The sequence below is a fragment of the Protomyctophum bolini genome, assembly GCF_963924005.1.
Source record: "Protomyctophum bolini genome assembly, chromosome: 23".
Lineage (NCBI taxonomy): Eukaryota > Metazoa > Chordata > Actinopteri > Myctophiformes > Myctophidae > Protomyctophum > Protomyctophum bolini.
The window spans coordinates 13,794,900-13,810,440 of record NC_137884.1 but is presented as its reverse complement, the minus strand read 5'-3'; the positions used below and the strand labels follow the sequence as shown (position 1 = coordinate 13,810,440).

The following is a 15,541-nucleotide window of genomic DNA, read 5'->3' as shown; positions in this document are numbered from 1 at the left end:
TGCTCGCCCGCTGTTAAAATGTACTGTTAGGAGTCAGGACAAGAGGTGTTACGAGTTCTTCATGGAGGCTGGAGCCCCGCAGCCCCCACAGAGATGACGTCACTGGCTGTTGGCTGTCTGTTTGGCGTCGACTGTTCGCCGCTTCACCTCCCAATGTATGGGATAATGAATGAACCATTGTAAAGCGCTTTGAGCACTTGGAAAAGCGCTGTAAAATGCAATTCATTATTACCCATTTTGACCTGAGATCAGATTCTAAAAATGTCTTCTATATCCTGACAGTTTTCTGAAAAAGCTATGTTTCTATGTCAGTCGTTCTTTGATTTTTCAAAAATAGCAGACCTACTGTACCGTCACTGTACTGGCACACCCGAAATCATCATATATACAGTTAATAATATTAACTGTATATATGATGATTAACACGCACATATTATGTGCGTGTGTTAGGTTGCGCACAGGTGGTGAAAATCAACCATGCTGTTTTCGTGCTCATACCCAGCCAGCTAGGCAGGCACCCACCCAGCCACACACACACATAACTCCATGCTAAAACTGAACTATCCCTTTAATGTCCAAAACACTAAAACTCCACCCAAAATAGATCATAAAATGGTATTTCATGCAAGATACTTAGTCTGAATACATCAAATTAGCCTTCTATAGTGTTCATGAATGTGGAGATGCACAGCATATTTCATTTATAATGCATTATTAATAAATGCATATTAACCCCCTTCATGCCCGAAAACCCTCAAATCCCATAAAATCTTTTGAGATCTAAATGCATCAAATTTACTTTCTAGAGTATTTATTCATGAATGTGGATATGTATAATAGGAACTTCTTTCCCATTCAACATGTTGGCAAAAACATCTGACAGTCACAGAATACTAGAAAGCCTACTTTCAGCTAAAAGTGAACCTACTGTAAGCCTATATATAACAAAATCATCAAGGCATGCATGCATAGCAGGAAAAAGTTACACATGTATGAATTGTGGTTATTATCTGTAGCCTACAGAATTGAATTGATAATATTCATACCTGTAATAATATTTAATAGTGATTTAAAAATTCAGCTGAGTACGTTTATACATTTTGGTGGAATAATATTTGTGTTCTATAGTCAGACCAATATTATTTTAAGTACTCTGTCAATTCAAAACATTGAACATGATCTTCGAGAAAGTAAATTTGATGGTTTGGATTTAAGTAAATTGCATGAAATAGGCTATCATAACCCTATTTTTGTGGGAAATGTTCGGTGAATGTTTGGTGCAAGATGCTCAAGATAGATGGCTTGAAAGGGTTAATATGCAACCACCTGAAAATAAATATGCTACAGTTTCATTAATACAGATTGTAGAATGCAGATTTGATACATTTGACTTGATTACTGTGTAATGTGTATAATATATATTTTATGGGATTTTGGGGTTTTCGGGCATGAAGAGGTTAATATGCATTAATTAATAATGCATTATTCATAAATTAAATACATTGTGCATCTCCACATTCATTGCATGAAATACCATAAAACTCTATTTTGGGTGGATTCTTTGTGTTTCGGGCATTATGGGGTTAATAACTAAAAATGCCCAAGGGATATTACTAGTGGGCACCCTCTTGAATTCTTAAGAGGTGACCCCAAGCTACAAGCATCAGTTGAAAAGAAAATACATTATCCGACGAAACCACGTTCAGCCAAAAATAGTTACTCAAATAGCTAATAGCAGAGGATGAAAAACAACCAGTGAAAAATGAACGCAAAACATGACAAAATGGGAGGGAGGGGGGGGGGCTGTGGAGACGACATAAGCATTTAGCGCAACACAACTTTACGCATCGGAAACATGAGTTGACGACGTGCGTGTGTGCGTGTATCTCGCACCTCTATACAATGAGTCTATGCAGAGCTTAATTGGTTTGACCTTTAACCAGCTTTCAGGCAGTGTTCAACTTGTCTATCGATTTTGACTTATCTTGTGAGGGCTTTTCGATAATTTGGGAATCCATTTGAATCTTCCCAACACTGTCAAAGCAAAGATGTAGCTGTAGCTATTGCTGAAATGCTGAAAAGCACAATTAATAACATTCCTTGCGGTGTTGTTATCATGATAAAACTACACGGAGTGTTATAACGTGCACATAACACTGTTATTGGAAGAATTACATTTCGTCATGTACAATAGTCAATAGGCACAGATGTGTTTGTTTTCAGCTAATATTCCCCCAGAGAATAGGGATGTTGGGTTTAATTGGTTACTGTAAAAAACTAAAAGCTTCCTATCACACAAAGATAGAATTAGTTAATTTAACAAATGTAATGAAATCGATTTTGGGGAAATCAAAAGTTACATGGTAATCATCAGACTAATCGATTTAGCAATTATTATTTTTAATTGTTCACGTCGATTCATTGATATAAAAAAAGAATACAACAAATGAGCCAGGGACCATCATCCTCCCAGACCTGTGCACAGGGACATAGGAAGGGGATGCATGAGCGATGGTTACCCTGCTAGAGGAGAGAACTGGCTGAGTCATAGAGCCAACACAGGCTGGAAGACTGTAAGCACAGCTAAGAGCTGAGGGGACACCCTCCCTCTCCCCCGCTCTCACACTCACACACACACACACACACACACACGGAACCTGCAGAACAGACCAAGCAGCCCGGGAGCGAGTAGCAGAATCACAGTGACCTTTTTCCAGACCACATTTTTTATCAATATTTAATCACTCTTCCCCTCGGCTGCACAAACAAGAGAAGCCAGCACCGGTCCTACGGAGTTGCACATGCGCTCGCGTGACTGTTCTCAAGTTGTGAGCGTGTGTGCGTGCATGCATGGATGTGTGTGTGATTATTAGGGCTGTCACGATTATGAAATATTACTTGACAATTAATTGTCATAGAAATAATTGTGATTAAATTATTTAATAGTGTAGCTTTTAGGCCTTATAAACTTGAAGTTGAACGGGGCAGATATGACCAAGAATTCAAATAAATAATAAATAGGGGCACGGTGGCACAGTCGGTAGTGCTGTCGCCTCACAGCTAGAATTTGATTCCCGCTGGGAACGCTGGGGGGCGTGTTCTCTCCTCTCATCAGTGCCCATACCCGAGGCGGGGTTGACGAAAGGGCCTTTCTGTGTGGAGTTTGCAGGTTCTCCCCGTGTCCCCTATAGCCTAAAAACATGCAGTAATCCTGGTCTCTAAACTACCTCCCCCCTGTCAGGTGAAAAGAAGCACTCCTCATGCATAGAAGGAAGCATGGCAGAGGAAGTGTAGCGCCCAGGATTACATTAGATAATTGAAATGGGTTGCAAAATCGTGGGACAAAAAAAGAAGAAAAATAAATCTAAAAAATAATGCATTATCTAATATGTGGAAATCTAGTTCAACTATCTATCTATCGATCTAGTTCAACTATTTTTGAAATTTGTTTTCAAAATGTATGAACACTTCTATGCCACATACTTGAGATTATCTCAACAGCTTAACATTCTCTTATATGGAACACGTTGCCTCTGACAAGGTGCTATAAAACACACGAGACAGTCTTACAGACTGGAGAATAAATATCATGCCTGAATAACAGCCACTGGATATCGTCATAGATGGAACCGTATGAGTTTCTCAGCCCGTTCTCCTGATCAGGGCCCACTTGAAAGTCTTGAAAGCACCACTTATAACACGGCAGAATTAGCTTGCCCTGTTAAGTGAAGTGAAGTGGTGAGATGGTTGGGCCGTGTGCCGTTTCAGAGCATGTTTGTGACACCGAGAGCAGCCAGCCACACACCAGGCACCGGTCACGAGGACATTAACATATAAGTGGATGTACTCAAGAGAAAGACGCAGGAGCGCAAAGCACTAACGAGCCAGATGTATGGAGAACCTGAGATGACTGGAAGCGACGATGGAGGGCTCGTCCGAGGACAACCTAGAGAGATTGGCACCTGAAAGTATCTTCCCTACCCAGTTGTATTTCAAAGATGTCTTAAGACAATATAAATGAAGAGAGAGAGAGAGAGAGAGAGAGAGAGAGAGAGAGAGAGAGAGAGAGAGAGAGAGAGATGAGAACTCTTAATCCATGAGCTTTATTCAGCCCAGGACTTGGGCTGAATGATGCTATGAAAAAAATGAATTCTACTGCCAGCAAAGCAGCGTATTTCACAAATGAGGAGCCAGCTAAAACATTAGACAAAAAGAGGAACAATTCAAACACATAATCCATGCAAAAAGGAACACAGCCACAGCTGTCAAATAATGCTGGCCAAAAACCACACTGAGTGAAGGCATACATTAATAGACTTATAGGCTTATAATATCACTGCAAATAAGCCATTAAAAAAAACATGCACATCTCAATAGTCAATACAATGGGTGCTGGATCAATAAAAACACTGTATAGATTAGAGGGGGGGCCTCAGTGTTACTACAAGGGGGCCGACAAATCTTTGTGTACTGTGAAAGGAACTGTTTTTGCCTTTTTACCTTAACCAATTGAACCCTAGCATTCCTATCCTGGGGGGGGGGGGGGGGGGGGATTCACTGAAAATAACAGATCTGTGCCTATTGTACCAAATGAAATGATTCCGATAACACTACAAGGAATGTTATAAATTTACCTTAATATAGGCATTTCAGCAATAGTTACAGGATGTAGATGTAGGATGTGGTGGCATGTAACGATTCACGCAACTCACGAATCACGATACGATTTTTCACAATATTAAAAAAAGTATATATTTTAAAGAAAAATTACAGTTTTTTTTCTCTTCCCCCCTGAGATTTTTAATTTAACTACATTGCAAAAGAAGTAGCATTACTTTTGACAGTGCAGAAACATAATTGCCTTCCTTGATGAGCATCAACAACCATCATCACCTGGGCACAGTGACAGACACACACAGCTCCCCTCTACAGCGCTCTACTACTGAAAGTGACTATCATTTCTCTCCAAATCCCTTGAATATGATGGAATATGACTAAAGCTCACATTTCACGAATCGATTTTTTTATTTCAATGAATCGATTCATATCGTCGGGGTTAATATCGATATATATTGATATACGATATATCGTTACGTGCATAGATGTGGATTCCCAAATTATCATAATCATATAATAATTGAAAAGCCCTCACAAGATAAATCAAAATAGATAAGACAAGGAAACTTTCCGGATGAATATAATCAAGTAAACATTAGAGGCTTGACACACTATCAATACTTATCTGCCTCCACGCAACGCAACACTTCCCAAAATAGCAGACTACATTTTAAGATGTTTGCCGTTTGGAAAACAAGGTCAAACCAATTAAGCTCTGCACAGACGCTCACTGCATACAGGGGCGAGAGAGAGACACAGACACACACACGGCTGGCAATCAGGCAGTCCATATTGACAGGCCCAGATGTGTATTCATGCATCATGCATGTATCACAATTTGAAGTTACAGAACACGGGCCCGGAATTTCATGGCAGCATTATAGTCACTAAAGAAAGGCTGCCTTATAAAATTGAATCCTATTATAAATATAACTACTTTCAACCTGGTGTCTATATTTTGGCCATTATAAGCCGTTACCTTGCTAAACCCCCTGAATCCTGCTTCGTGGTGCATGGGGCCCAGATCTGTGTGTTGGGACTTAGAATTGACCATACCTGCAGTCTGGCGAGCTGGGTAGTCCTGGCCACAATTTTGTTGTAAGGGTCAACGATCTTAGTCCTTATCCTGTGTGAGAACACAAAGAGATTGTGCGAGAGCTTCAATAAGGACCCATGGCATCGAAAGATTCATCAGAAGACATCAATGCCTCCATGCTGTGTGAAATATCCAATGGTAGAACCTCTTTGATCGCTCGCTTTCTGATAAGGTTCTGGTTCTCACATCCTAATGTCCTCAGGAGGTGGTACTTAACTAACCCTTAGCTCTTAAAAATAAAATAAAATAATTCTGTCTATATCAATCACAGAACTTTACAGGTTTTGGGAAACTTCAGGTTCTGAACAATTACAATTCAAAGCCTTTTCTATGTTGTGCACGACAACGAAATGGGAAAACGGTGAAAGGAAAGGGGTTTATGCATTTAGTTTATCACGGATGCTTTCCCAGTTTTAACGGGTTAGATTCTAACCCATTAAAACCTGCCTCCCCCTGGCCAGCCGGGGAGCCTGATGGAGGGGAAAGGTTGGAATAACGTGTTCCTTCCACGCGCTATGTCCAACCAGGGAAACTCCCCCTGTCAGGTGTAAAGGAGCAACTTGGACCCTCAGACATGAAGGAAGCATTAGTTCAAGTCTGTTGCTCTCCCCATGTCCCCCATATATGGGGACTAGGTTGGCGGAGGGTGTGTAGAGCCCAGGATCACATTAGATGATTGACACAGGGGTGAAAAATGAGTTGATAAAAATCGTGGGATAAAAAATATATAAAAAAGAAAAACGGGAAAGAATCCATGTAATTTTAGATTTTTGCGTTGGGCTATTCAAAAATAGCAGATATATATTACCAATACAAAAACAAAAATCTTGAAAGCATGAGAACTACCGATTTAAAGGGCATTTGTAGAATCGGCCTCAGGTCTTAAAGGCTTAAATGGCCACACATCCACATAATGTGAGTTGCGATGTTGAGATAATGACTATGCAAGAGCCGACAGCATTCTCTCTGGGCTACGGAAAGTCACATGGTCACCTGTCAACGGCTCCCTGCAGAGCGCTGATCCTCGTCTGCATCATCTGTAGGACACCTGTCAGACACAACGAGAGGAAAACATCTCTAAACGTGTCTTTTGAACCTTGAACACAAGCATGCTTATGATGGGCATGTGAGCCATGAACAAGAATTATTCTCCATTGTACACTACAGCGGTCTCCCTCCTCAATTGTTGTTGCATTGGATTCTGCCTCCTTGGGAATCGTAGGTCTCATGTGTCTGTCCATCTGTCTGTCCGTCCGTCCCAGGCACATCTCAAGCCTGCAGAACCACTGATACAACCGATATATATGGCCATATTACTATATGCCCATATACAGTATATGGGCATATAGTAACATGGCCATATACTGAAGACATCAGTATATCAGGATCTCCATAAAAAGGGACACGGACAGACAGATACAGCATATCCATATGGCCATAAACGTGGCAGTCTCCATATTGGGCATAAAAGGGACACCGACACACTCTGACAACCGGTATATATTGCATAACCAGGTCATGCGTTCCAAATTAGCATAATTCCCGACTTGCATCATTCCAGAATTCACATTCATCATTCCAGAATTCACAGGTGCTATAATAATAATAATAATAATAACAATAATAATAATAATAATTGTTGAAAGAGCAGTAACAACACTATCTGTGCAAAAACAAAAAAGAACAGCTGAATCCCCATGTTGCAGCCCTCGGTATTCTGGACATAATTTGGCCCTCAGCATTGAGGAAGTGGATAACAAGAGATGCTGTTTCATTTGTGTGGTTCTTACTTTAATATACTAGCTCCCTCTTGTGGTCAATCCTGAGACGTGCAGCAGCCTGACAGTGATGTTGCCACTACCAGACACAAAAGTAAAACGTAGTCCTTTATGATGGTATTGGTGGTTGAATCATGCTTTACCTTCAAGAGACTCTATCCCAGTTGCTTGAGCCAGTAAGTCTTCATGTCTGGCCACCACCTGGGCAGCAGTAAGAGCACAATTTCAAAATCAATTACCGGTATATTAAATACATTACATTAGAGAATAATGAAAAAGCTAAATAGTAACTAAATGCTTTTAACACAAACGATTACTTCAAATTAAACTAACAATTTATGCAAGTGTCACAGGTGTCCCTGCCGATTACAGTTTTCTGAAAAACCTTTCTATATCAGTGGTGCTCAATATTTCATGTCAAGGATCCCAAAAAATATAAAAAGAACCACCGCTCATCTGCTGAAAAAACTTAAGAGAGGTGCTGGAGCCACAAAGGGAACATGAGAAAAATAAAGGGAAGCTCCACACACTCAGATCTGCGCACAATCAATGCATTTATTTAGCAAGCTCTACTAGGTCTACTGACCTTTCTCAGGCATGTCAAGGACCCCAAAAATGCTATGAAATTGGCCACCGACCACCATCTGAAAATATGTTCTTCCAGGAACCCCTCAGAAGTAAAGGTTTCAGTTAAAAACGTTCACTCTGAAAGAATATATTCAAAGATTTGTAACGCATTTTCACGATTTTTCCCAAATAGCAGACCTACAAGCTCGTTGCGTTCGCAATAATGCTTTAAAAACCCCAAAAGGGGTTCCTGCCCAGAATGGGTTGAGTAAAAGTACTTAGTTACTTTCCACCACTGCAACTGGCTGTAGGCCTACCTGGCTGTGTAGCTCCCTGTCCAGCTGGCTGATCCCCTGCGCCAGCTTCGCCAGCTGCTCAGCGATGAAAGCATGTTGGATGGCCTGAGCGGTGTACGTCTTCACGTCAAAGTCCTCCGTCAAGAAATCTACGTAGCATTCTACGAAAAGAAAGTAGGGGGGGTCATGTTATGTAGATGATTCTCAGAATATAAAACTTTATCATTTTGTCACAACTGACACATGTGGTAATAGAGCAGATTATTATGATTATTTATTTATTTTTGCATTAAAAGGGAACCATACCAAAGATTCTGATTTATTAGCTCTAATCTAGTCTTGTTAAAAGTGCAGTAAGTGAATTGTCTTTTGCTAAAGGCATCGTATGTATAATATATTTGCCCTGTGTAACAACATAACAAAACAATTATAAATCCATAATTTCCCTCTATACCAGCATTGGAGTAGTGTGGTGGTGTTTTCAACCTGCAGAAACACTAGCCGTTTGTAAATAGTGCCTAAATAAAGTTACTAAAAGGGGTGTGTAGAACCAGTGACCACCACACTGATGGTTGTTTTGACGTCCAGAAACTCCTGTCCAGGACAGGCTTCAGGAGGAGCCTTGGCTCAGATCTGAACCCATTTGATTTGTCTGTGATCTTACATACATTTCATGTATTCCATCCAAATGCACAGCCATAGATTGGTCCCATCCCCACGCGGTTAGTGGACTGACTGAGACTGACATGCGCTGCATAAATCTGCTCCGCACTGCTTGTGTACTCACCCAATAAATAATTCCTAAAGGCATAGTCTGGATTTTTGGTGATGAGGTGACCACCGCTCCGGTGGTGAGCTGACCACCGGAGCTGAAATAACGTTGAGCGGTGGTGAGTAAAAACAGAGAGAAGGGCTGGAGCGGTGGCGGTGGTTTGCTCTTCACCGCGGCTCGTGATGTCATGTTGTAGTTCGGTGGTCACCCCACCACCGTAAATCCAGACTATGTATGAGCCTTAAGACTTAAGGCCTATTCATAGTCTGGAGTTTCGGTGGTGAGGTGACCACCGCTCCGGTGGTGAGCTGACCACCATAGCTGAAATAACGTTGAGCGGTGGTGAGTAAAAACAGAGAGAAGGGCTGGAGCCGTGGAGCGGTGGCGGTGGTTTGCTCTTCACCGCGGCTCGTGACGTCATGTTGTAGTTCGGTGGTCACCCCACCATCGAAAATCCAGACTATGTATGAGCCTTAAGGCTCATACATAGTCTGGATACATAGTCTGGATAGTCTGGATATGTATGAGCCTTAAGGCTCATACATAGTCTGGATTTACGGTGGTTAGGTGACCACCGAACTACAACATGACGTCACGAGCCACGGTGAAGAGCAAACCACCGCCACCGCTCCAGCCCATCTCTCTGTTTTTACTCACCACCGCTCAATGTTATTTCAGCTCCGGTGGTCAGCTCACCACCGGAGCGGTGGTCACCTCATCACCGAAGATCCAGACTATGAATAGGCCTTTAGAGTCAGATATTGTCCTCAAGTTCTGGCAGAAAACTTGCGTTTAGTAAAATAGCTCCACCTTTCCATGAGATTCACACAGACAACATTCTCTGTCAGCGTTCTGGCACAAAACATGTATTTAGTCAATCACGTTTTGTGCCAGAACTTTCACATGGGTATAAAACTAGAGGACCATATTTCACTCCACGTCTTTGTAATTATTTAATGGGTGAGTACAAACGGAGCATTTATCACATTTAGGCCGCCCATTTTGAACCTGAACAGAAATTAACCTGGGTGTTCTATGGCTCAGTATGTGAAATACTTTGCAATGTACATGTAACAACAGAGCCATTCAGGGCTACCACTAGCTCTGGTCCATAGCTCTAATCACTTATGTGTTTCATTAGAGCCATGGACCAGAGCTAGGGCTACCACCCACCTAGCCGTAGAACGGCTCTTGTTGTTACATACAGTATATGTACAGTATTTCACATACATGAAAATTTACGAAGTATAATTAAATGATCACAGGCATTCTAGGTCTACCACCCACCCACAGACACGCAAATTAAGTCGTTGCACCACTTAAAAATCTAGAGTTGCAAATTGCAGCAAGGGCAAAGTAATATACTATTACTTTAAAATAGATGTTAAATAGCTGTATATTCTGATAGCATTTGTTGTTTTTTCCAGAAAATGCATTTTCAGCTCAGATACTAACTGTATCCATTCCAAAATAGAGAGCTAGAACTCACAGTGACAGGATACAGGATTTAAAAATAAATAAAGTGAAATTAAAGTGATGAAAGAAGTCAATATAAAACTGAAGCCGATAGATAAATATGTACACTACCTATAATAACATGTATACGTTTTATATTTATATAATTATTGTTTTACTACCGTATGTTTAACAAAGCCCCGAAGACCTGAGCGTTCGACCTGAGCAGTCGCATTCCCAGGAGCTCTCTCCAACCAAGAACCGGTAGCTATGTTTTCAACTTGTTCCGCCTTTTACCTATTCTTCATCCTATGGATTACGGACGCATGCTTTAATTCAACATGGAGTTTACACCAAGAAGAGATGGAACGATACGGAAACGAAGCAGAGGAGTTTGAGTTTCACAGCGACTATTTCCTCCTAAATGGTTTGGAATGCAAACACATTTCTTTTGGGTCGGCGGCGATTCATGGCCTGTTAACAGCGAACCCGAATCGCAAGTACAAGCCCCCGACTGGCAAAATGGATCGCAGAACTGTGATTATTTTATGCCTGTTGCTATCGGGAGACATTCATTTCAATCCTGGACCGGTTACACGATCACAAGCGGTCTCACAAGCGAGACTGCTCCTACAGCAAGAGGTACTTCCGCAAGCCACAGCCGTTTCCATCGCAACGCGCCACGGCTTCCAGAGCGCCGCCTCCATGGACTTGACCACGGACGCAACTCCAAGATCAGCCTGGGAACGCTCTCCAGCCTCTCCCCCACAGCATACAACCAACGCCAGCGGACCCCCTTATTTCACCGCGGGCGTTATGTTTGCTGAAACCAACCCGGCTGTGATCGAAACCGAGGAACACCCCCCCCTCCCCCACACCCCCAGTCAATCCAGGACTACTGAGGACAATGGCATTGACATGTGCAGGACATGTCCTGACATGCACAGTCAATCCAGGACTACTGAGGACAATGGCATTGACATTCCACCGCCCCTCCCCACTCACACCTCAGCCACGGAAATTCCACCGCCCATCCACATGGGCAGGACATGTCAGGACATGTCAGGACATGTCAGGACATGTCCTGACATGCACAGTCAATCCAGGACTACTGAGGACAATGGCATTGACATTCCACCGCCCCTCCCCACTCACACCTCAGCCACGGAAATTCCACCGCCCATCCACATTCACACCTCAGACTATTTCAACACCGACGAAATTACCACAATCGTCGAAACCAACGGCCTTCATCTGTTTCATTTGAATGTGAATAGCCTCAGTCGCAAACTGGCAGAGATCAGACATCTATTTCAAAACGGTAAGGCAAACATCCTGTGTTTTTCTGAAACTAAGCTTGACGAGTCCACTAAGGACCCAGAGATAGAAATAGAAAACTATACTGTCATTAGGAACGACAGAAACAGGCATGGTGGTGGCGTGTGCATGTATATTCACAAAGACACTGAATATGTTACTCGTACTGAATTACAGCATGATGAAATTGAAACTGTGTGGGTTGAATTAATTTTCAAAAATGCTAAATCAGTACTAGTTGGCACCGTCTATAGACCGCCTGATCAGCACGGGTTCTATGATATTCTTGAGGGGTGCTTAGCTGGGGAGGAATCTGTAGAGAAAATCCTGATTGGCGACTGGAATACGGACATGCATCGTAAGGAAGTGCCTGTGTTTAAATCGTTTAGTCGGCTCTGTGATCTGCATGGTTTCAGCCAGCTAATTACCCAACCCACAAGAGTGTGTGATTCTACTCAAACTGTCATTGATCTCATTCTGACCTCGGACAAATCCAGAATCTCCAAGAAAGGGGTTATTGTATGTGGGCTCAGTGATCATTTTATGATTTTCTGTACCCGCAAAATACAGAAACTAAAATTTGACTGTCACAAAACAGTCATATCTAGGGACCTCAAAACCTACTCTAGTGAGGCCTTTAACCTAGAACTGGAGAGACTGGATTGGTCCGATGTGCTCAGGAGCTCACTAGTCGAAGAAGCATGGCTTGGCTTTAAAACCAAATTTACAACAGTACTAAACAACATGGCTCCTCTGAGAACCATCAGGGTCAAAACCCGCTCGGAGCCATGGATGAATTCGGACATACTGACTGCAATGAAAGCCAGAGACAACAAATGCTCTGAACTTCTTAAATGCAAGTCCAAGCTAGCTAAGCGCTTCGACAGTGATCTCCAAACCAAACTGTGCATCCTTAAAACCCAATGTAACAAGCTAAGAAACGGTGTAATTGCCATGACCAAATCAGCCAAAAGTAACTTTATCAATGATAAAGCCGAGGAAATCAAAAACAATCCTCGGGAGCTCTGGAAGCTACTAAACAACCAACTAGGCTGTGGTCAGAAACTTAAAACCAGGTTTACTAACATAAACATCAAATCAAATAACACCCTCATCACTGACAAGGTTGATGTAGCCAATCACTTGAACATCTTCTTTACAAACATTGCAACAATGCTGGTTAACAAACTGCCCTCCCACTCTGGGCGTTTTGGTGTAGAGCACATCAAAGGCTTCTACAAAAACCTAGGTGTTTGTAAAGATGATTTTAAAATGACAATGGTAACAACTGAGGAGGTACTTAAGAAACTGAGTGCCCTCCAACCCCACAAGGCCACTGGCCATGACAATATTCCCTCCAAATTTCTCAGAGACTCAGCTATTTCCATAGCTCCAGTCATCACCCACATAGTTAACCTCTCCATCAAACAAGGACAGGTCCCCAGAGATTTTAAACTGGCCAAAGTAACCCCCCTGTACAAAAAAGGGAGCAAATTAGAACCCGGCAACTACCGCCCTATTTCTATTCTAAGCTCCATCTCGAAAGTGATGGAAAAAATAGTCTATGAACAGGTTGAAAAGTATCTTGCCACTAATAAATTGTTGTACGAGTTCCAATCTGGTTTCAGAACATCCCACTCCACTGACACATGCCTTCTCTATTTGAGCGACCACATCAAACACGAGGTGGATGCTGGAAAATACTGCGGCATGGTCATGCTGGACCTCCAAAAGGCTTTTGACACCGTGAACCACTCCATACTGGTTAACAAGCTTAAAGCTATTGGTTTTGATAGCACATCAGTGAGCTGGATGCAATCCTACCTGGAGGGGAGAGAACAGATGGTGGAAGTGAACGGAACACTGTCCCCCCCCCTCCCAGTGAGCTGTGGCGTCCCACAAGGAAGCATACTAGGGCCTTTACTGTTCCTAATATATGTAAACGACATGACTTCAGCTTGTGACTGCAACTTGTTCCTGTTCGCAGACGACTCAGCACTGCTGGTCTCGGACAGGAACAAACTGCAGGTTGAAAAGACCCTCAGCTCTGAACTCGGTAGAATCTGCACCTGGCTCGCTGATAACAAACTATCCTTACACCTGGGAAAAACTGAATCCATTCTCTTCGGATCAAATAGTAATCTCAAAAAGGCAGATGGCTTCTTGGTTAGAGTTGGTGATGATATTATCACACGGAAGGATCAAATTACCTACCTAGGTTCCATCCTGGAGGCCAATCTTTCCGGTGATAAGATGGCCACCAACGTAATCAAAAAAGTCAATCAAAGAACAAGATTCCTCTACAGGATCTCCTCACTGGTCGACAAAAACACCTTGAAGACCTTAACAGGAGCCCTTGTACAAGGTTTCTTTGACTATGCATCCACCTCCTGGTACCACAGCACCTCAAAGGCCCTTAAAACAAGGCTCCAGACCTCCCAAAACAAACTGGTCAGGCTCCTACTTGGCCTCACCCCCCGAACCCACCTCACCCCTGCCCACTTTGACAGGCTGGGATGGCTTAGGGTCGACGACAGAGTACAGCATCTTGCAATGGGTCTGGTCCACAAGATTAGATACACCACCAAGATACCCATGTACCTGTCTAAATACTTCCTTAATGTAAACGAAGTCCACACCCACAACACCAGAGGGAGTGCAACAAACCATGTACAACCCAGATTCGGCACAAACAAGGGACTAAATTCTTTTCGCTCCTATGCGACCAAAATGTGGAACGCCCTACCAACAGTCATTAAGACATGTGAATCCCTTGGCTCCTTCAAAACTGCTCTCAAAGGGCACCTACGGATGGCTGCAATTCGAAACTGGCCTCTGTAAAAGCTGAATTTGTATCTGGATTGTACTATGTTTTTGTATGGACGTGGTGTTGGGTGCCTGCACATATGCACACATGGCATCAACGCATGGTGTTGTGTGCAGGCGCCCTACACTCTGTCTTTGTACTATGGATTGTACTATGTTTTTGTATGGACGTGGTGTTGGGTGCCTGCACATATGCACACATGGCATCAACGCATGGTGTTGTGTGCAGGCGCCCTACACTCTGTCTTTCGTTTTCTTTTCTTTTATCCCCCTGTTCCCCTCACTGTATATATACTTTTTTTCCCTTTTCGCTTCCTATATGATGAATTCCTGTTCTGTTCTTTAACTACATAGAAGTGTCTATTTGTTTGTCTCTAAATGTTTTGATGAATTGAACAATGTGGACCCTGTTGTAAACAAGTGTAAGGCTTAATTGGGTCGTCCACTCACAGTTAACAGTCTTTGTATTGAGTTTGTGCTTGAAATGTACTGTAATTCTGCAAACTGTTAATAAAGATTTCAATCAATCAATCAATCAAGCACTGCAGGCAGCTACGTGTAATCGGTTCCTGGATGCTTCAACACAGTGCCTCATACATCCTCATACGACAACTACTGCTGCGGCTTCAAATTCAATTAATGACGCATTTCGCGGAATGAATTAGAAAACAACATGCACGTGTGTACGATCATAACACGATGCTCAAACGGGATTGAAATACTAATACAATTCAGCTTTGTTTTAGTTGTTTTTTTTACCATCTTTCAGAAGTGAATTCGTGGAATCTTCTCCGCTCCCCTCCATGTTGACACTTAA

General features: G+C 42.4%; 1 protein-coding gene across 1 annotated transcript in view; it reads right to left on the bottom strand.

Annotated features, from left to right (window-relative positions):
• The window catches only part of cog5 (component of oligomeric golgi complex 5), a 78,973-nt gene extending 63,432 nt beyond the window's left edge, over nucleotides 1-15,541 (bottom strand). The window contains exons 1-5 of the mRNA XM_080757106.1: nucleotides 15,484-15,541; nucleotides 8,376-8,515; nucleotides 7,635-7,692; nucleotides 6,707-6,761; nucleotides 5,674-5,743 (exon numbers count right to left, since the gene is read on the bottom strand). Coding sequence (XP_080613232.1) covers nucleotides 5,674-5,743; nucleotides 6,707-6,761; nucleotides 7,635-7,692; nucleotides 8,376-8,515; nucleotides 15,484-15,529 — 369 coding nt within the window. The 5' untranslated portion in view covers nucleotides 15,530-15,541. The remainder of the gene's footprint in view (nucleotides 1-5,673; nucleotides 5,744-6,706; nucleotides 6,762-7,634; nucleotides 7,693-8,375; nucleotides 8,516-15,483) is intronic.